Source organism: Perognathus longimembris, chromosome 16 (genome assembly GCF_023159225.1).
Source record: "Perognathus longimembris pacificus isolate PPM17 chromosome 16, ASM2315922v1, whole genome shotgun sequence".
Lineage (NCBI taxonomy): Eukaryota > Metazoa > Chordata > Mammalia > Rodentia > Heteromyidae > Perognathus > Perognathus longimembris.
The window spans coordinates 35,617,896-35,639,423 of record NC_063176.1 but is presented as its reverse complement, the minus strand read 5'-3'; the positions used below and the strand labels follow the sequence as shown (position 1 = coordinate 35,639,423).

General features: G+C 44.0%; 1 protein-coding gene across 13 annotated transcripts in view; it reads right to left on the bottom strand.

Annotated features, from left to right (window-relative positions):
* Positions 1–21,528, bottom strand: part of Apbb2 (amyloid beta precursor protein binding family B member 2) — a 277,295-nt gene that overhangs the window by 68,602 nt on the left and 187,165 nt on the right. For 9 of the 13 annotated variants that reach the window (XM_048364644.1, XM_048364643.1, XM_048364650.1 and 6 more), the window contains 3 exons: positions 20,787–20,849; positions 20,320–20,405; positions 20,158–20,218 (listed from right to left, as the gene is read on the bottom strand). In XM_048364644.1, coding sequence (XP_048220601.1) covers positions 20,158–20,218; positions 20,320–20,405; positions 20,787–20,849 — 210 coding nt within the window. The remainder of the gene's footprint in view (positions 1–20,157; positions 20,219–20,319; positions 20,406–20,786; positions 20,850–21,528) is intronic. The other 4 variants (XM_048364652.1, XM_048364654.1, XM_048364655.1 and 1 more) reach the window with 1 other exon arrangement.

Sequence of the window (21,528 nt, the reverse complement as noted above, 5' to 3'; positions counted from 1 at the left end):
CTGGGGACCCTGGACCCGAACACCTCATTTCACAGATGAGTAAACCCAAGTCCTAAGAGCATTCCCAGAATTGCCGCTAACAAGAATGAGGGTGTGCTGTGTGGGTGTGGCAGACGCCAGGGGGCCGCATGTATTTGAAGACTGTCTGGAAAGGACTCTTCATCTCTCACGGAAAGAACCCTGGTCACAGGCACCATGTCTTATAAAGACACTCAGCTCAAGAACAAACAGTTTTAAGAAGTTGTTCTAGGGCTGGGAATATGGCCTAGCGGTAGAGTGCCTGCCTGGCATACATGAGACCCTGAGATCGATTCCTCAGTACCACATATAGAGAAAAAAACTAGAAATGGCACTGTGATAGAGTGATAGAGTGCTAGCTTTGAGCAGAATGAAGCCAGGGACAGTGCTCAGGCCCTGAGTAAAAGCCCCAGAACTGGTAAAAAAAAAAAAAAAAAAAAAAAAAAAAGTTGTTTTAGGGGCTGAAAATGTGGCTTAGTGGTAGAGTGCTTCCTAGCACGCATAAAGCCCTGGGTTCAATTCCTCAGTACCACATAAACAGAAAAGGCCAGAGTGGTGCTGTGGCTTAAGTGGTAGAGAGGCAGCTTTGCAAAAAGAAGCTCAGGGACAGTGCCCAGGTCCTGAGTTCAAGCCCCAGGACTGGCAAAAAAAAAAAAAGTTGTTCTAAAGAATTTGCCTAACTTTAGACACAGAGTTCTTAGGGTAGAAACATATGTATATAGAGAGAAGGGATGTTGAGGACAACTTTTAAGCCGAGGATGGTAGAGCACACATATTTTGTAATCCCAGCTCTTGGGAGGCTGAGGAAGGAGAATCACCAGATGGAAGTTAGCATGGGCTACAGAGAAAAATCCTATCTTTAACAAATGGGGATGGAGCTGGGCACTGGTGTGCTGAGACCTAGGGATCATGATTTGAAGCCAGCCTAGGAAGGAAAATCTGTCCCTGAGACTATCTCCAGTGAACTATCAAAAAACTAGAAGTGGAGCTGTGGTTCAAGTGGTAGAGTGCTAAGCCTTGAGGACAAAAGCTCAAAGACAGCACCCAGGTCCTGAGTTCAAGCCCCAGAAATGGCACCCAAAAAAGGTGTGTGTGGAGGGAGTGGAAAAGAGAAGCTGTTTCAGCACTAGACTAGAATAAAAGGTGTCTAATGAATGTCAGGCTTGCCTTAAAGACAGATGGACAGAAGCTATCCTCTTGCATATTCTCACAAGAAGGTGAAGAATGAATGCTAGTCTCAGGACACCTGTTGAAAAAATTTGTAGAGCTTTACTCCTGCTCAGGGTAAGACGCCTTCCTCACCTCCTCCTCCTCCTCACCTCCCTCCTCACACAGGAGGGGCTGAATGCAGTCAGCAAATGCATAGTGGATTTTCACTTGAATCAACAGTTCTGGCCCATGTACTCATGACTTGATTTTTGTTCCAAGGCAGTGATATGCTTTAAGTCTCAAAGTAACTTTGTGCATGCTCTCTGTCTCTGTCTGTCTGTCTGTCTGTCTGTCTGTCTCTCTGTGTATGTACAGCAGGATACTAAAACCAGACACTGGAAATTCTTCTAAGAATGGGCATGACTAGCCAACTCTGGTGGTCACAGGAAAGTGGGGAGGGAGAGCTCAGAGTCCGCTGCAAGGTCCTTCCAGAGGAATCTATATCCATTCATAGACTGTCCAGATTGCACAAGAAGAGATCTCAAGAGGGGTTGGAGCTCAGCTTGGTAACCAGGATATCCAAGTAAGCAGTCATCTGCGACAAGACTCAAGGGACTTGCAGTGAGAGAGCTGGGAGAAGCTCTGGTAAGAGTGGGGGAGGGAAGAGGGCAGAAGGAAAGGGGAAGAGGTTATCATGCTCTGGGCTTTGGCATGCAGGGCTTTGCAGAGCTCTCAAACACAGACCAAGTCAGAGCAGCAGCGACCCTGCCAGATGACCTGTGGCTTGTTGATGCCACTCATGAGACAGCAAGGATTCAGGCCACGAAGGGGCTAGGGTGGGTCTAGGATCCAGAGGCCATGTCTGCTGAGTTCAGTGAGAAGCTGTGTTCCCCAACTCCCTCTTGCCTGAACTGTTAGGGCAGTACCCCCCAGGAGCTACTCATTGCTCGGCTGCTTTGTGAAGAAACCATGCCTATGGCTGGCCTTGGAACCCATTCGCAGAGCTGATGTCAATCATTTTCTTGCCTTCTTTGTTTGATGGAAGAGATCCATTCAAGGGAACTGATCTTCCCAAGGGGCAGTCATGACATGGACAGTCTTACCTGCTATTGTTGCCTTCAGACAGCTTCCTTACATACCACATGAAGTCAAGAGCCTCATGCGTATAAACATATACATATATATTCATATTCCACAACACCTAGCAGTACTTGGAATCTTCTAATAAAATTCAGAGAAATCCTAGCCACTCAGAAGGCTGAGATCTGAGGATGGCGGTTCAAAGCCAGCCCTGGTGGCAAAGACCATGAGACTTATATCCAATTAACCAACAAAGAACCAGAAGTGGTGCTGTGGCTCAAAGTGTGAGCACTAACCTTGAGCAAAAGAGCTTTTAGGGACAGTGCCAGGCCAAGAGTTCAAGCCCTACAACCAACAAGGAAAAAAAAAGTTCAGAGAATTCAGAGAAAAATCAAGTACAGGTGAAGCAACCATGAGCTCCATAAATCACAAAGGAGGTAGAGTCAAGGTCAGTTTTTCAGAGAAGAATGGAAAGGGCATCTTTGAGTGTGAATGTGTGTGTAGAGTGCCAATCGGAAGTTGTCCACCCACACAGAGCCTCAAGCCAGTGAGTGGCAGAGGTGCTGAATTCTCCAGGAATCTGGAGAGCTGCACTGCTGAACTCTGGGGAGGTGAGTTCTTCATCCTTGGGGCAAGGGCTAAAGTGACGATCTGTAAGCCAGGCATGGTGTCACATGTCTGTAATCTCAGCACATGGCAAGCTCAAGCAGAAAGATTGTGAATTTGAACCAGTCAAGCTACAAAGTGAAATTTTTATCTAAAAAGAAAAACAAAAACAAAAAAAAAACCCCAAAGCAAGTGAACAACCTACAAACAAAAGGCTAAAACACAAAACAAACAAACAAAACCCCAACAATAACCCAGGACATGACCAGTTAACTCTCCCCAAGAGAAGAGAGAATTCAACCGGAGAGTTTCTAGGTTTACTCTGAATCTAGGTTTGGATTCTGTGCACAAAACACAATCTCTGGAAACTTGGGTCAATGCATTAGAGTTCTGACCATCTCCTCTCTCAAATTTCTTTCCATCTTGAAGGAGAGGATGGAAGCCACATGGAAGTGCAGGAAAGAGCATGCAAACATCTCCCCAACACATCAGTGATATATCCAGTGCTCGCCAAATCATTTCAGCTGGTCTGGGCAGCCTCCTCCAGTGGCCATGGGGTGCCGATAGTGCCCAAGAGCTGGTGAGGCCTGAGAATGGACCACACCCAGCCGGCACATGCTCGCCTTCCAGAGAGGCCCACAAGGTACATGTGGAATGTGGCAGTGGATTGAAGATGACACAGCTTTGTCAATTTACCCCTGATTCTCTCTCTCTCTCTCTCTCTCTCTCTCTCTCTCTCTCTCTCTCTCTCTCTCTCTTTCTCTCTCTCTCCTGTGCCAGTTCTGGGGCTTGATCTCAGGGCCCAATCACTGTCACCTTGAGCTTTTTGCTCAAGGTTGGCACTTTCCCACTTGAGCCACAGATTCACTTTCAGCTTTTTGGGGATTCATCGGAGATAAGAGTCTCAGACTTTGCTGCCCAGGCTGGCTTCAAACAGTGATCCTCAGATCTCAAGTTTTCTGGGTAGCTAGGAATGACAGATGTGAGCCACTGACATCAGTGATGTAAACATTTTAAGTAAAAAAAATAAAGGTTTTGGAAAATGTTTTATAGGTGTTGCATTATTTATCAATAGAGTGTCTCAATACTGTTAGTGGCAATGGGCAGTCTGCTGGTATCCCTCACTTCTGACGGTCCTTGTCACTCACAAAATCACTGCAAAAGTTGGCAACTCCATCTCAGTATTTATATGGAAGCTTGGAGAACATTTTAACTTCTGCAAAGCTACTATAAAACCCTGGAATTTGAAAGTCCTGGGGTTTGGATCCAGGGCCTGGGCACTATCCCTTAGCTTTTTTACTCAAGGCTGATACTCTACCACTTGAGCCACAGTTCCACTTTCAGCCTTTCTGTTGGTTAATCGGAGTTAAGAGTCTCATAGACTTTGCTGATAAGGCTGGCTTGGAACTGCAATCCTTATATCTCAGCTACCCGGGAGGCTAGGATTACAAGTACAAATCATCAGTGCCCAGTTTCAAATCTTTTCAGGCCTCTAGAGATAGGCTGGGCTCTTTCCCAGGGGACCTGGGAAAGAAAGGCTTGTATTATTGAGCATGGTGTTTTTTCCCATTCCTGCAGAACTCCACTAAGCCAATGTGAACTTATGGGTGTTTTACACAAATGTGCTCCAACACAAGGGAAACAGAAGCGCCATTTGTCTTATATAAAGTCTTATATAAAGTAAAAAATTACACATACCCACACTCTAAATCGAACTAGTCAGAAGATTTGTCTCCACAGCCCTGTGCTAGAGGTTCACCCCTGTGATCCTAACTACTTGGGAAGGCTGAGAATGGGTGGATCATAGTTTGAAGCCAGCTAGCCAGCCAGAAACTCCTGTCATTCTTATCTGTGGAGGACTACTGTTCTAGGACAGCCTGCCCAGAGAAGTCCATGAGAGTGACCCTCTGCAAAGGGAATCTGGATGCTTTGGTGCTGTGGTTATCCCAGCCATGAATTGAAGCCTAAAACAAATGGAGTTGAGGTACACACCCAGGCAGGAAGTGAGACTGGATCTCAAAAGTAACCAGTGCAATTCACAATAGACAGGATATGGTAAACAACCCACATGCCCCACAACAGATGAAGGGATTAAAAATGTGGTACTTATATACAATGGGATTTTACACAGCATTAGAAAGGATAAAAAAAAAGAAAGGATAAAATAATGGCATTCACAGGCAAATGAATGGAACTAGAACAAATCATGTTGAGCGAGGTAAGCCAAGAACAGAGAGACAAATGGTGCAATTTCTCCCTGATATTTGGATGTTAGATTTAAAATGTAATGAGATATGACAAAGAATACAGGATTTCAGATACCCATGTACAGTAAGACCAAAAGAGGATAGTCTTAGGAGAAAAGCACTAAATTGCAATACCCAAGCACCTCCTCTTATGTACATAAAATAATATACATACTGAAATGAATGCCAAAGTTAAGGAAACAAAAGACCTTATTTTGTCCTATCATTTTTAGATGACTCAGTATCATTTATCTCACACACATGCACATCTGAGAGAAGGTGGGGGGGCACAGAATCAGTGTAAAGTGGGTAAAAATATGCAGCAGTGGGGCCCATCAGCTGCAATGGACATTGATGAAAGTGAACCAAGCAACTCATGGGCAGAGATGGGAAGGAGGGAATAAGAGAGAATGAGGAAACAGCTGATACTAAGCAAAAGGAAAGAAATGTACTTATCATCTGATGTAAGAAAAGGTAACCCCTCTGTATGTTACCGCTAAAACAACAACAAAGTAAGTATATAAAAAAAAAAATAACCAGTGCGACACAGGGCTGGAGGTATGGCTCAGCAGCAGAGTGCCTGCCTAGCAAACTCAAGGTCTAGTACTGCTAAGATATCTCCAGGCTTCTTCTATTGGTGACATTTAAAAAAGATTTGCTTGTTTTCTTTTGTTTTTTCTTTTTAAATTTCTCTTCCTGGGCTTGAACTCTAGGCCTGGGTGCTGTCCTTATGCTTTTGTGCTCAAGGCGAGAACTCTATCACACTTGAGCCACAGCTCCACGTCCAGCTTTTCTGGGAGTTTAGTGGGGATGAGTCTCACGGACTCTTTCCCAGGTTGCCCTCAAACTGCAACCCTCAGATCTCAGTCCCCTGAGTAGGTAGGATTACAGACATGAGCCCCTGGGGTCCGGCTCCATTAACACAATTCTTTATACCTATCACCGCAGTGACTAATCTGGAATCTAAGAGTAAATCTTCCGGTGCAACTTGCACAGGTAGGCAGTACCTGTATGTTCACTACCAGCCAGTATACCACATTCCCCTTGCACATTTTTTCCTTAAGGCCTAGGAAAAAATAATGCTAATTAATGAAGCTATGACAGAAGACTAAGTGCTGAAATAATGATCCCAGGCTGAGAGATTGGGGAAGGGTGCTCTCCAGGGTGACTGACCTCTGTACAACAGAGGAATGAGGGTCCCAGGCCAGGCAACAGCATTGTTCCAGCTTACCAATAATAAGCTGCTTTGTTAGAAGGCAAAAAGTTAAATATATAATTTACAATTAAGATTAGTAAGGGAAGGGTGGGTGGAAATATTGAAAGGGGTGACTGTGATCAAGACATACTATATTTATAAACTGCTTTGGTGAATGGCAACTCCTCAAAACAGCTACCCAAAGATAATAAAAATATTAAAACAATAACAATAAAAAGAAAAGAAGAGAAGTCCAGAGAGGTTAAGTGGCGTCTTTAAGGTCACATAGCTCACCATCAATACAACTGGGGCTAGGCCTCAGGTATGGCAGCTCCTACTTCACTCTCTTACCTCTTGGGTATTCCCTTGCATAGAGGATAGACTCTAGCTTTCTCTTTAGTCATCTGCTCTAAGTTAGCCACTGGAGTATGCCCCTAAAAATACCAAACCATTGACATATGAAAAACCATATTTTATCTTTCCACAAAATTTTTAGCACTTTTATGTCCTTGGGTGAACTTGAGCTGAGGGTACAGAACTCCTGCTACAATGATTTCTTTGACAATCAGAAGTCCAAACCACATATAAGCTTTAGGGGCCACAGAAAGGCTCACTGCATGCAGAGGAAGGCTACCCCAGTGGATCACAGCCAGACTCAGCAACCAGACCACCTGGATTCAGATCTCAGCTCTGTGATATCTGTTAACCAGTCATGGCTGGAAAGGGGACATGGACACGGTATTGTGCTTTATTTACCAAGTAGCACACTGCACAGAAGGAAAACATGGAGTCCTTTCTACCATCAATCCCAGGAGCCACAGACCTCCCCTGAACTCACAACCCTGGCTCAGGGGGAAGGGCTTGAAGAAAAATTCTATGTTCTCAGCCCTGGGTCCCATGCTATTTACATGAGCCAACTTTCTAAGGACAGGACTCACCTGCTGTTCAAACTGCCCATTGTCACATGGGTGGGGGCCTGGGCAGGCCAGTGTGGTCAGGGAATGAGGGACTGACTGGAATCTTTTTTTTTTTTTTTTAATTTTCAAACTGATGTACAGAGAGGTTACACCTTCATACGTTAGGCATTGGATACATTTCTTGTACTGTTTGTTACCTCATTCCTCATTTCCCCCTCCCCCTCCCCCTTTCCCTTTCCCCCCATGAGTTGTTCAGTTCATTTACACCAAACAGTTTTGCAAGTATTGCTTTTGTAGTCGTTTGTCTTTTTTACCCTGTGTCTCTCGATCTTAGTATTCCCTTTCAGTTTCCTAGTTCTAATACCAGTATACACGGTTTCTAATGTACTCAGATAAGATAAAGAGATAGTGCAGGTACAACCACAGGAAGGGGATACAAGAAGATCATCAATAATAGAGGCTACGGTTACACATAGCACATTGAAAGTAGTTACAACAGTGATATAACAATCGTTTCCATAACCTGGAATTCATTTCACTTAGCATCATCTTATGTGTTCATAAGGGTATATTATTGAGCTCTTGTGATCCTCTGCTGTGACTTGCCTAAACCTGTGCTAATTATTCCCTATGAGGGAGACCACAGAGTCCATGTTTCTTTGGGTCTGGCTCACTTCACTCAGTATAATTTTTTCCAAGTCCTTCCATTTCCTTACGAATGGGGCAATGTCATTCTTTCTGATAGAGGCATAAAATTCCATTGTGTATATGTACCACATTTTCCTGATGCATTCGTCTACTGAGGGGCATCTGGGTTGGTTCCATATTCTAGCTATGACAAATTGCGCTGCGATGAACATTGTTGTGCTAGTGGCTTTAGTGTGTTCTTGTTTGTGGTCTTTTGGGTAGATGCCCAAAAGTGGGGCTGCTGGGTCATAGGGGAGCTCTATGTTTTAGCCTTCTGAGGAATCTCCATACTGCTTGCCAGAGTGGCTGAACCAGTTTACGTTCCCACCAACAATGAAGTAGGGTTCCCTTTTGACCACATCCAACATTTATTATTGTTGTTAGTTTTCTTGATATAGGACATTCTTACTGGGGTGAGATGGAACCTCAATGTTGTTTTGATTTGCATTTCTTTTATGGCCAGTGATGTAGAGCACTTTTTCACATGTCTCTTGGCCACTGAATGGAATCTTAAAGGATGCATTTCCGATTTGTGCCCAAAACAAATGGTGAGTGAAGCCATGTTTGGCTGGGTTAAGAATGTGTAGGTTCAACAACTCAACATAGTTTTATTATGATTACTTGTTAATACTATTGGGTGGTACTGGGAGTCTGAATTCAGGGCCCCTCACATTTGCTCAGCTGGTGCACTACCACCTGACCCACACCTCCAGGCTGGCTTTTTGCTGTTTAATTGGAGATGGAGTCACATGCACTTCTCTGATTGTCTGGATCTCCTCAGCCTTCTGAATAGCTAGGATTATAGGAGTGTGTGTGCCACTGTTGCCTGGCTTATGGTTTTAATGAAGTGATCTTTTGTCTAAGTCTTATAAAACCAACAAAATTATTTATATACCCCTGTTTAGCAATCTCCAAGAGAAGCAAGCAAAATCTCTGATTACACATTAACTATTTTCCTCAGTTCCAGTAATGCTGTGACATCATAGTGAAACTATCACTTTTCTCCACTGTAATAGTTTATGGCCCTCCCCAGTCTGATCTCATACCCCTTTTCACATAATAGCTGCTGAAGAAACAGAAGGGGAATGGTGGGGTGAATGAGCTGCACTTTGATGAGGTTTTATGTCAGAGTGAGGGAGGGTCCTGGTAGAAAGAAATGGCTTAGGTAGTAATGACTTGGCATCGAAATTAAAGAGAGCTTCTGATTCTCTTACCAATGTGATTAACTGCAAAGAAAAGAAATGCTCTCATTAATACCAAAATGCTGATGTCTGGTGTTAAGTTTCTAGGCAACAGGCCCAGGAGAAGAACTGAAATATGTGGCTTTTGGGGGAGGCACCTTGGAGAGTCAGCTGCAGGATCCCCCCTCACCCCGGTGGAATCAGCTGCGACTCTTCTGAAGGGCCTAGGCCTCCTGCATGGATGTATAGCTGCCCAGGTCTGACTCTATCCATGTCCCAGAATTCTCTGCCAGGATCCCATAGGGCTGGCTCATGCACCTTCTGCCTCATGCCATCAGGAAGCCCATCCTAGCAGCCACTGCTGTTGCTGGTCACCCTTCAGCTTACCTGGTTCCTGATAAGTCCCTTCAGGAAACAGGGATGCCTGCCTTTCCTTAATTAGCCTCTCCAGGCATCTGCCCACCATCAGCCCCAGCTGTCAACAGTTGGATAACCATGTATCTTGTTCCAACAGCTTCTTCAGAACTCAGAGGCTCATACAAAGCTGCCAATTCCTGGACTGCTCATGCAGGCAAATGGAGTGACCAGACGCTAACAAGGGAAAGGAAGCAGGGTTTGGCCAGGAACACAGCAGCATGCTGGCTGTGCTGGCAACTCAGAGGAGGAAAATTGCTTCAGAAACACAAAAGCTGCCCCCTGGGCCAGAAGGCAAAATGAGCATCTGAGGCCAGCGGCAGTGAGTGCCAGCACCATTCGGGGAACACCTTGCAGGCTGGGTTAGGAAGCCAGGCTTTGGGTCCAGTTTGTCTGAGACCAGCTCTGTGAGCTTGGGCAGATCTCTGTGCCCCTCTCCACTCCTTCCACTTGTCCCAAGGCTTGAATGAGAGCATTCTGCTTTTCCTCTTCAAATGCCAATGCAAAAGTCATGCATAATAAGGTCCATCTCATTCTCCAAGCCTTGGTAATGTCTGTCATCAGCTCCAGGCCCTGGTTCCTTAACTGAATCAGCAGTGCCCTTCTGGAGAGGTGTTTACTTTGAGTGACTGACTTGTGAGAAAAGACTTCATAGTGGACTGTACCTTCCAAAGATGCTGCCCTGGATCCTCCCAGATCTGCACTTTGCCACTCCCCTATCAAGAGGTAGTCCAGGTCAGGCATGGTGGCTCTCACCTGTACTCAGATTGGGAGGGTCACAGCTCAAGGTCAGCCTAGGCACAAGAGTAACACCCCACCTTAAGCAATAAGCCCGTTGTACCTGTCACCCTAATTAGCAGGGAGGTAGTGTGGTACAGGGTCATATCTGAGGCCAGCCTAGGCATAAAGCAAGAGATCCTCTTTTTTTTTCTTCCTTGTGTGGCTACGTGTTTTTATTTTTTATTTATTTTTTATTGTCAAACTGATATACAGAGCGGTTACAGTTTCATACTTTAGGCACTGGATACATTTCTTGTACTGTTTGTTACCTCCTCCCTCATTCCTCCCTCCCCCTCCCCTTCCCTTTCCCCCCATGAGTTGTTCAGTAGATTTACACTGAACAGTTTTGCAAGTATTGCTTTTGTAATCATTTGTGTTTTTTACCCTGTGTCTCTCAATTTTGGTATTCCCTTACAGCTTCCTAGTTCTAATACCTGTACACACAGTTTCTAATGTACTCAGATTAAGATACAGAGATAGTGCAGGTACGACCACAGGAAGGGCATACAAGAGGATCATCAACAATAGAAGCTACAGATATAGATGGGACATTGAAAGTAGTTACAACAGTGCTATAACAGTCGTTTCCATAATATGTAGTTCATTTCACTTAGCATCATCTTTTGTGTTCATAAGGGTATAGCTATTGGGCTCTTGTGATCCGCATGAGATCCTTTTAAAAAACAAAAACAAAAACATGGCTCAAATGGCAGAGTGCCTGCTTAGAAAGCACCAGGCCCGGAGTTCAAATTCCAGCACTATTATCTTCCTAAAAAGATGGGAGTCCATTTCTCTACTTCTTGGATCTGGGATGTGACTGTTTTTACCAACAGAAACAGTGGAAACAGTGTGGCACTATTTCCAAGAGCCTCTTCTCCTATGGCAGGCTTTTGCCTGCTTTGTCACCACTGCCAGGAGCCCATGCCTGAGTAGGTACCAGGAGCACTGACCACCAGGCAGCCATCTGGGGATGATGCTCCAAACCCAGCTGCCGCCATATGGACAGGAGAAGAACTGCACCTCTGAATTCTCTCTCCCACCCCTACCCCACCTTCCCAACTCAGGAGCAAAATAAATTGCACTTCATAGGAACAGATATGTTCCCAAAAGCATTTTATGAAAATTAACAGAAATGTACAAGTAAAATTATTTTCAAAATTCTTTGCTTACATTAATATAAAAGAATGAGGGCTGGAGAGAGAAGCTCACTGCAATTCAAGCACACTCAGTAGCTTAGGCACCATCTCCTTGTGGGAAACTACTGGGTGGGCAGTGCCCTTCCCACCGCCCCCCCCCAACACGATAGGCTCAGCTCATAGCATGTACACTGCATTAGCCTGCAGTTTACAGTCTGAGGACAAGGGCTGAAACTATTGCTCCCGTTCAGGAAAGGTAATAATGATCAAAGTCCCAGAACATTTATTAAATACAAGAGGCTGATATAAACACTTAGCTTATACCTCATTGACCAGGAGAGCCTGGCTTTGAACCCTGGTAGTGCAGGTCCAGAATCCTTGTCTTATCCATTACACCATGTAGTAAGTAGGTATGTTCCTTTAACATCAAGCATTCATGTAAAGTTTCTGAGTCAAGCAATGAATCCACATGTAAATCAAATCCAAACTTCTCTTACAGATCAGAATATCTGAAAGAAGAAAAGCTAAACCATGGCAAGAAAAATAAATTATAAGAACTATATGTGGGCTGGGAATATGGCTTACTGGCAAGAGTGCTTGCCTCCTATACATGAAGCCCTGGGTTCAATTCCCCAGCACCACATATACAGAAAACAGCCTGAAGTGGCGCTGTGGCTCAAGTGGCAGAGTGCTAGCCTTGAGCAAAAAGAAGCCAGGGACGGTGTTCAGGCCCTGAGTCCAAGCCCCAGGACTGGCAAAGAACTACATGCATCTATAAAACCCACATAAATGTTAAGCAATGATAATGAATTTGTTACAGCAGACCAAAAATAAATCTAAATGAGAAGAGACACTCCCTCCCACTTCCTGTTTGTCTATTAGTGCTAATCTACTGAGTGGCCTTTAATATAATTACTTCATGAAAATCTATGCTAATAGGAACCAAGGGAAGGCTCAGATAAATAGAGCTCACAGAAAAACCTTAGAGTCTTTGTTTGGTTCGTTCACCATTTGTTTCAGAAAGCTCTTGCTAATAAACTTATTAACCAACTGACTGGTCTCTTTTCTTTCCCTCTCCTCTCCATGTGGGGCATGCGTAACAAGACTAGAGGGATGAGCAAAGCTTTCAGTGTCCGGAGATTATAATCCCCAGCAGTTGAGCCCTCGATGCACAGAGTGAGAAGGGAACTGGCAAGTGCTGCGTAGATAGTGTCAATGTCCCTGCAGAAGATATACTAACATGATGCTTTGTGTTGTGCAGCTCTCAAACCCTATATTGTTCTCTGTAGGAACGTACTCTTGGTACCTCCTGAGTCCTTAGTACAAATGCAACCCCTTGTCCCATCCCAGGACAATGGAGTCAAAATTTGCCACATAAAGTTTGAAAAGAACTGGGAATGACTGGACTGAAGTAGCGAGTAGGGTCAGGAGTGACTGCAGGCTATGACCTTTCTTTCATTCATACCTGCCTACCTCCACCAATGCTGGTACCCCAAAACCCACACCCAGCAGCCAAGTTGCTCTTATGCCTAGGAAAGCAGTAACTTGAAACAGGTGGATATGTGCTTTCTTGGGCTTGGAAGTCCTATGTATGACCTCTAGTTAGCCAGTTATTACATTGTGATAAAAAATAAATCATTCAACTGGGTCAGAGCACCCATTTCTTATCTATAATATGGAAAATGTTTATAGAGAACTGCATGTTGGTGCCTGGTAGGGCAAAACACCTCTGGGAAATGTTTGGGAGGGACAAAGCTCTCCCTCCATAGTCCTGGTTTACAGTGAGCCAGTCTGCCTTTCTCTTTCCCTCTCTATCTCCTTCTGTCCTTCCTTCTTTCCTTACCTTCCTCCCCAGCTCCCTTCCTCACACCGGAATATAGACTAGACAGAAGTATTTCAGGGGCTGGGAATATGGCCTAGTGGCAAGAGTGCTTGCCTCGTATACATGAAGCCCTAGGTTCGATTCCTCAGCACCACATATATAGAAAACGGCCAGAAGTGGCGCTGTGGCTCAAATGGCAAAAAGAAGCCAGGGACAGTGCTCAGGCCCTGAGTCCAAGTCCCAGGACTGGCAAAAAAAAAAAAAAAAAAGGAAGAAGTATTTCAGGTATTTCATGCATCAGGACCACAACACTTCACCTATGATTTTAAAATTTGTCAGAACCAGAAGTTATCACTAATATGATGATATGGTCTTTTTACAAATGAAGCCCTGAGAATCTGGACAATATAATCTTCCTTATCCATTACCTTTATTATGTAATTTAAAAGAACAACTGTTCTAAAAACCCTCCTGGTAGACATCATGAAATGATTTGTGCCACACAGAGACAAAGACAGTAGAATGGAGGGGCCAGGAGACCCACCTTCAGTGTTGTCTCTGCACCAACTAATTGTGCAACCCTGGACCTCACTTTTATATATCTCTAATGTCACTTCCAGCTGTGTGCAGTTCCACCGATTCCAACCCCAAAGAAGCTCATTTCCTTAAAGATGTTATTCTAATATTGTCCACCAGGTGACAGAATATTGCCTTAGCGAATTCTGAACAGTTACACAAAGAACCGGTATTATGATTTTTAAAGCATTAACTTTTCTATAACTTAATTTTATTTAAAGGTCAATCATGCATTTGACCATTGATATGCGACGTGCATTTGATGAAAATTAAGAGGAGGAGAGCTCAGTATTGGAGCCTGGGCTTAAATATTCCTGAGGCCTGGGTTCAAACTCTAGCACAAAGAATAGAGAAGGGAGAGGAAGAGGGGAGAGAGGGAAGGAGGGGGAACTTTAATACTAGTGGCTATTAGCTCTCATGCAATAAAACAGACAAGTGAAAAAGGACAAAGCCTACAGCAGACTGGCATGTTCCAGGATGTTACTGATGGGATTATTGCTATCATAGGCTTTCTGGAAAGCAATTTTGCAATAAATGACAGAATCTATAAAACTGATGGCCTTTGACCTGGTAATATCAGTTTTAGTAACCTCTAGCAAAGCAATAATTTAGAAGGGAGGAAAAGGAATTTTTATGAAGGTGTAGTATTGGAAAGCTAGAAACAGGCTCCAGAGCACACACAGTCATGCTGCCACTAGCAAAATGCACTGCAACAGTGAAATCAGGAATCACAAATCCGAAAACTGTGGAAAGCAATGTGTGAAATAATTTTTAAAGAGCTCACTACATACAATGTAGTCTCGCAGGTATGGTCTTAGAATAGAAAAAAAAGACTTAAGTTTAAAAAATTGATTATTTAATTATATGATTATGAATATGTTAATTGATTATGAAGATGTTAATCATAGGAATGGTAAGGTTCTGGGCAAATAGAATTCAATCTTTGAGATGCTTCCATAAATCTGTAATTATTTCCAAATAAAAGTGAAAGAGCTTAGAATAGTGCCACCAACTGGAAAATACATTTGCTGTTTAAAGAATTGGGTAATCTCAACAAAGATTTTTAAAAATAATAATTACTTATTGTCAAAGTGATGTAAAGAGGGGTTACAGTTTCATACTCAACAAAGATTTTAAGAATTATAAAAATACTCTGTCATTTAGGTGTGTGTGTGTGTGTGTGTGTGTGTGTGTCTGTGTGTGTTAAATTGTCGTTTCTATTTAGAGGTTTCATGAACAAATGATGAGCAGGACATTAAGATTTAGTGTGGATGAATAAAATTTGAGATATGTCCACATCCTGATAGTCTAAAAGTAACCCCCCACCCTGTTTGGTGCCAGTCCTGGGTCTTGAACTTGGGTGCTATTCCTAAGCTTTTGGGCCCAAGGCTAATGCTTGCTCTACTACTTGAGCCAAGCTTCACTTCTGACCTTTTGGTGTTTTTAATTGGATACGAGGCTTGCGAGCTTTCCTGCCTGGGCTGGCTCCAAAACACAGTCCACTAATCTAAGCCTCCTGAGTAGTTAGGATTACAGGTATGAGCCACCAGTGCCTGGCTACAAGTATTTCTTTAAATATATGTATTTTTTATTATCAAACTGAATTAGAGAGAGGTTACAGTTTCATACATTAGGCATTGGATTTTAAGCAGGTAAGTTTTATATAGAGGAGGAGGAGGAGGAAATTTTCTGTAATAACCTTCTTGGTAATCATCCTTCACATTATATTTAGAATGCCACAAAATAGAGAATTAAATAAAATTTGTAATGGAAGGGTATTTTTCTGCTTATGTGAGAGGCACTCAGTTCCCCAGTCTTTGGAAGACAACAGTTATACAGAGTTACTACCACATAACACCTACCGCTTGGTGTGGTGGCACAGACCTGTTATCCCAACATGCCAAAGGCTGAGGCAGGAGGATGGTGAATGAGAGGGCAGCCTGAGTTACAGGGCGAGAACCTGTCTCAACACCACAAAAATGCAGAAGGATGGAGAGGAGGGGGAGGAGGATACAGAAGGGGTGGAAACAGGAACAACCTTCTACAAAGGAGCATGAGCAATCCAGAAAATCTAGGCCTTGCCTCATGTCAGTGTGAGGAGCAGGCTTGGTGCCTAGCTGACCAGGAGAGGCGCTCCTTCCTGCAGTGTCTTTATGTAAGTCACTGGTTCCTTCAAAATGCATAAGAGGACAATAACACACTCGTTTCATTTACGACTGTTAAGATTTTAAAATGTAAGTTAAAAAATGAACAGCAGTTGGCCCTGCCATGACCACTTTCATTGGGTGGCTGAGAGCACCAATGAGTACACAGCCAGCATCCATCCCTCCCTTGCAGGGTTCTCTCCACTGCAGCCCAACTTCAAGCAACAGCCTACCAAGCAGGTCTGAGAAGATGGTGGTCCATCTATTGCACTTCTAGATTCTGCAGTCAGAGCAGAAAACAGACACCATCCTCTACTGACCGATTTGCTCAAAATGAACTGTGAATTCATGTCGGCACTCTGCTTCCAACGACGAATGCCACGCCAAACAACTAGCAAACTCCGAAGCTATACCTCTTTCTAGATGCTCCGGATGTCAGGGAGCTCTCTGACCACATTGTTTCAAGGTGGCCCCTATAGGAAACCCCAGGTAAGAATTTTCCTCTGGTCAGTCTAGTGAGCCCAGTCTCGGGAACCAAAGAGTTTGCTTTCAGATCCTGCTTCTGACTTAGTAGTTAATTAACTTCCCAGGCCTCAGTTGCCCTATCTGCAATATGGCAATGATGTTACTTTGTTGAATTCTATATGAGGACCAGTTAACAGAATGGAAGTCTAAAAGCACCATGCTTAGCAAAAAGTTAGCACTCAACACACATATTCATGACTACAAATGTTTTACATGGAAAGTGAGAAAACCTTTCCAGTGGGTAAGGAACTAGAAGGTGTTGCTTAATGCAGCACAGTTCAGATAAAGCACATCTTCAACTCCTGTTCCTCCCAACCTGCTGTCCATTTCTTAACACTGACAGTGATTTTCTATAACAAAGGCACCTTCAGGATGCCGGTGTGTAGGCTTGTAAATATCTTGTCAAGATTCTGACTTGCACCAGGTGTGGCTAATGCTTGCCATCCAGCTACTTGAGATATGAAGATCATAAGGACACTGAAGTACAAGGCCAGAGCAGACTAAACATTATCAAAAACCTGTTTCAACAAACAAGCTGGTGTTGGTGGTTCATGCCTGAAGTCCTAGCTATGAAGGAAGCATAGGTAGGAGGCCTTTATTCTGAGTCTTTCCCAGCCAAAAAGCACAGAGACCTTTGTCCAAAGAAACAGCTAGAGCCAAAAGGACGGGGGGCATGGCACAAGTGGTAGAATGCCTGCCTAACAAATGTGAGACCCTGAGAACAAACCCTAGCATCTCCCCACGAAAAAAAGTAATTTGCTCTTCTAGGGATTCATGCCACTCACCCTACAAATCCTTGGAGTGAATAAATGCAAATGCTCCTTGATTTATTGGGGGGCTATACTTGGAAAAGCCTATCATAAGTAAAAAATGCATTTACTACATGGAACCTACTAAGCACCCTACTGTAACAGACTGCTGTGAAGTCCAGCTGTCTCCCCTTGTGATCTGCTTGCAGCTGTCTCCCACCAAGGCCCAGCCAGCATGCAAGAGAGCATCACACTGCATGGCATTCCCCCACAGGAGAAATACAAATTCAAAACTCAAACATCATCACTGTGAAGTTGAACAACAAAGACTGGATAGTTTCTAACTATCTAAAACCAGGGACTATCTGTAGTCAATGGGAATTTTCTTCTCATTAAGCACCCACCTGCAGGTCAGTTTCAGAAACGGATCTCAAAGTTTGGGTCTATTTTTTTTTTCTCTGTACACTCCTCCTTTTCTCTATATTGTTTCAGCCAAGATTAATACATAGACTATTTGCTTATATTTTCTATGCTTTTTGAAAAAACTAATTGATCTTCTCAAATCTTTTACTGAACATAGGGTATAAATAATTCAAATAAAACTCTTTTTTTCCACTTAAAAAAACAAAGCATGGCTCCAATAACTTCTGACAAAGCTAAGTCTCCTTATTAACACAGCGAAACTCTTCTTTTTTTTTTTTTTGGCCAGTCCTAGGCCGTGAACTCAGGGCCTGAGCACTGTCTCTGGCTTCTTTTTTTTTTTTTTTTTCCTCAAGGCTAGCACTCTGCCACTTGAGCCACAGCGCCACTTCTGGCCACCTTCTGTATATGTGGTGCTGAGGAATCGAACCCAGGGCCTCATGTATATGAGGCAAGCACTCTTGCCACTAGGCCATACTCCCAGCCCACAGCGAAATTCTTAACAGGTGCAAGAGTGGACACACTGACAGCAAGAAGGTGACAGAAAAAGAATGCAGGAAGCAATATGGGCAGGAAGGAAAGAAGATGAACCCCTGTACCTGTGAGGAATACCTGAACTACTTCTGTTTCTGCCACCAATGCTTCATGTCCATACACCACCCTCCTACCTATTCTTGTCAAGTCCACATTGCTTTCCCAGCCTTTGGGGGCAGAGATATGCAGCTCTTGCCCTTCCTCCTCCTCTAGCCTCTGGTGACAGTCCTTGTAAAGCACCTGGTAGCAAAGCAAATAATTCCCAGCCCACCTTGCAGCTTTACTGCCTTATCTCTGTAAAAGCCTGAATGTCAGCAACAGCCTAAGGACTTGCCCTGAATGTCACTGGCTCTGGAGCAGCCGCCCAGTCCTACTTGAGAGTACTCAGGAGGGAGTGGGTTACTAGAAATAGTAGAGATTCCTTGGTCCCGCAGACCCCCTAGAGCCAGGTGGCAAGATGGCAGCTCTGGTAAAGAAGACAAGATTTAGAACCACCATGTTAAGTGGGTGTTCCCCTTAATTACTGCTGAGGACTCTTATTCAGAGGCCCAGATCACTTTGGGGTTCAGAATAAAAAGAACCTGGAATCCCTTCCAAAGGAGAAGGAGCTGAAGAAGAGTCCAAGGTGGCTCTCCATGACTGCTAAGTACTAAGAGCCAACAACATATGCATAAACAAAAATGAAATCTGCAGAATAAAAATGCAGGGCCACCTGTTTGAAGGATAGGGGAAAAATGGAAAAGAAAGCATTAAAACACATTATTTTCCTTTCTTGTGCACTCTCGACTCACCATGGTGTTTTAGCATGGTCACACAGCAAGAATGTTTGCAGATTGAGTGAAACCCCCCACGGATGCCCAGGACCCTGCCCATGGCTTGTTGCACACATCAGCAGCCAGTGAGACAGAGGCACCATGTCCTGGCAGTCAGAAAACTCCTTGTCTTATTGGCCCATCACCCTAACATATGATAGTGTACTAAAGTACCACAACAGAAAAAGTATCACCCCTGGGTCATGGGCAGGCGAGAGGCTCCCCCTAGTAGTCACCTGCTAGCATACCACAGTGCTGCCACTGCAGGCTGGGCTGGCCACTACCATGCTCTGTGTGAGAGGTGATGGTGTGTGCGTCTGCTCCCAGCCAGGCCCCCAACTGGGTGTGGAAGACAGAAGGAGTCACTGAGTAGGGGCAGAGATGGAGATGTCTAGCAGGGTCTGGGCTGCCCAAGCGGGGAGGCAGATGAGAACCACCCAGGTAGGCATGGTTGTAGTGATGCTGGGAACAAGTCCAACCCCCAATTCCTTTGGGCCATACTCCACAATCCAGGGCTTGGGTTACAAAACATGAATTCAAAGCAAATTATGGGAAGTTTCAAGTTGGTAACTACACAGCTTTAAACCCCATGCCAGGGACCCTTTTCAGCACATGGCTCTGAGCAGTAGGCCACATACCCACAGTGGTCCCACTGGTGTCCATCCAAATTCCTAGAGAAAATGGGGCCAAGTTCGCCTTCACAGCTCATCATCCCTCAGTGCCTTCAACCTGTGTTCATAACAGGGACGGCAAAGCCCTCTCACCTTGCAGTGAGTGGTGAGAGGCTGCTGTGGCAGAGGATGACATGAAGGGCATCACACCTTGCCCATTACTGTTCTCTGCCATGGCTCTGTATGGCAGACTAAGGGATCTTTAAAACCTTTGGAAGGTGGGGCCGTTAAACCAACAACCCGAACTGGGTACACTGTGCAAAGAACCAAGGTAGTGAGACGCCGGCAATCTTGGTGGTAATAGAAATAGCCTCACATCTCAAGGGGCCTACGGATTTTCTGAAAGTGCCTGAGAGACTAAGAAAGAGAAGATGAGGGTAATTTCTTCCTATGTGGCTTGGTGATGCTGGTTTGTACAAAAATAAGTCATTACCTACAGTCATTACTTTGATGGAAAAATGTAACCTGGCCACTGAAGGCATGTTTTGTACAAACCTTGGCTTCTGGGTCACTGTTGACACTACAAGAATCATCATCATCCGCATGAGGAGCATTTCTAGAAAGACAAAAGCAAAACCAGAAAACTGGTCTTAGAATTGTGTTGCAGTTGCTAGTTGTGAAAACTACACATTTTGCCACCCCCTTCTCATGTCCTACCTGAGTTTCAAGGATGCATAGCGTAGGGTCGCTCCCTCAAACTCCTTTAAACTGGGGTCTGGGTTAACTGTAGCTGCATGCAGGTCCTAGAGGAAAATGGGTCTTTGTTACTGTATGATGGGGAGGAGTTACAAATCAAAGGGGAGAAAAAGCCCCCAGCAAGAGTCAGACAGTGTGTGTGAGCTTAGGCAGAGGATGGCATGCAATGGCTGCTGGGTGCTGACTCTGCGCAAGCGCCTGCTCTTATAGGAAAACAGAGGACCTTGGGCCATCAGCTTGAAGTCATTCATGATGGGAGACACCAAAAAAAGGCAAAGGAAGTGTGAGCTGCACCACCCTAGCAAGAAACCCCTTCGCCTGTCCCTGTAGAATGCATGATATTCATGAAGAAGAAAATACACAGCCACAGCCATGCAGAAAAGGAAAACAAATATATTAAACGATCTAAAATCTGACAATATACTTGCCTTCCAAATGTCACTATTAATCTTTCCCCCATTCAGAACAGCAAAATCACTCCATGGCTGTTTCTAGACATATAATTATTCACACAGGAAAAAAAGTACATTGATTTAAAGGAAAAAAAGAAAAGGAAAAGAAAAACAAAAACACAAGACACTGTGGTTAGCATTGATATTCACAGGATGGGTTAGGGAACAAATTAACAGCAACATGTTAGCTCACTCTCTCTGAACTATCACCTGAAGACCAGGGCAGGAGAATTGGTACTTTTAATTACTTACCAAAACAAACAATGAAACATTATTAGAAGCAGACAGCCAAGTAATTTCTAAATGTGTCCTAAAGCAAACCATATGCACTGGCTTTGAATTCCCAGCACACCTAATAACATAGCAAATGTTTCCCTATTAACCACACAGGACTGTTTCTTGGAGGTAGACTTGGAGTGTCTGCTTCGGAAATGGGGGGTGCTGATGATCAAGAGTACAAAAATCTAAGGGTCAAGTTACTGTCACTTTCAAGAAAAAAGGGCAAGAAGGTTAGTAAAGAGCACAGACTAATATTAATATCTCAGAAAATGGAACCTAATGTAAAATTCCTCTAATTCATAAAAAGCTGTACTTCCTTGCCATGCAAACCTGCCTGGAGCAATTCACACCTGGAAAATTTCCTGACCACGTGTGCAGCACAAAGCATGGAGTCCAGGCTAGCCTGGCTGAAAAAGCTCTTATAGAAGATCTTTTGCAT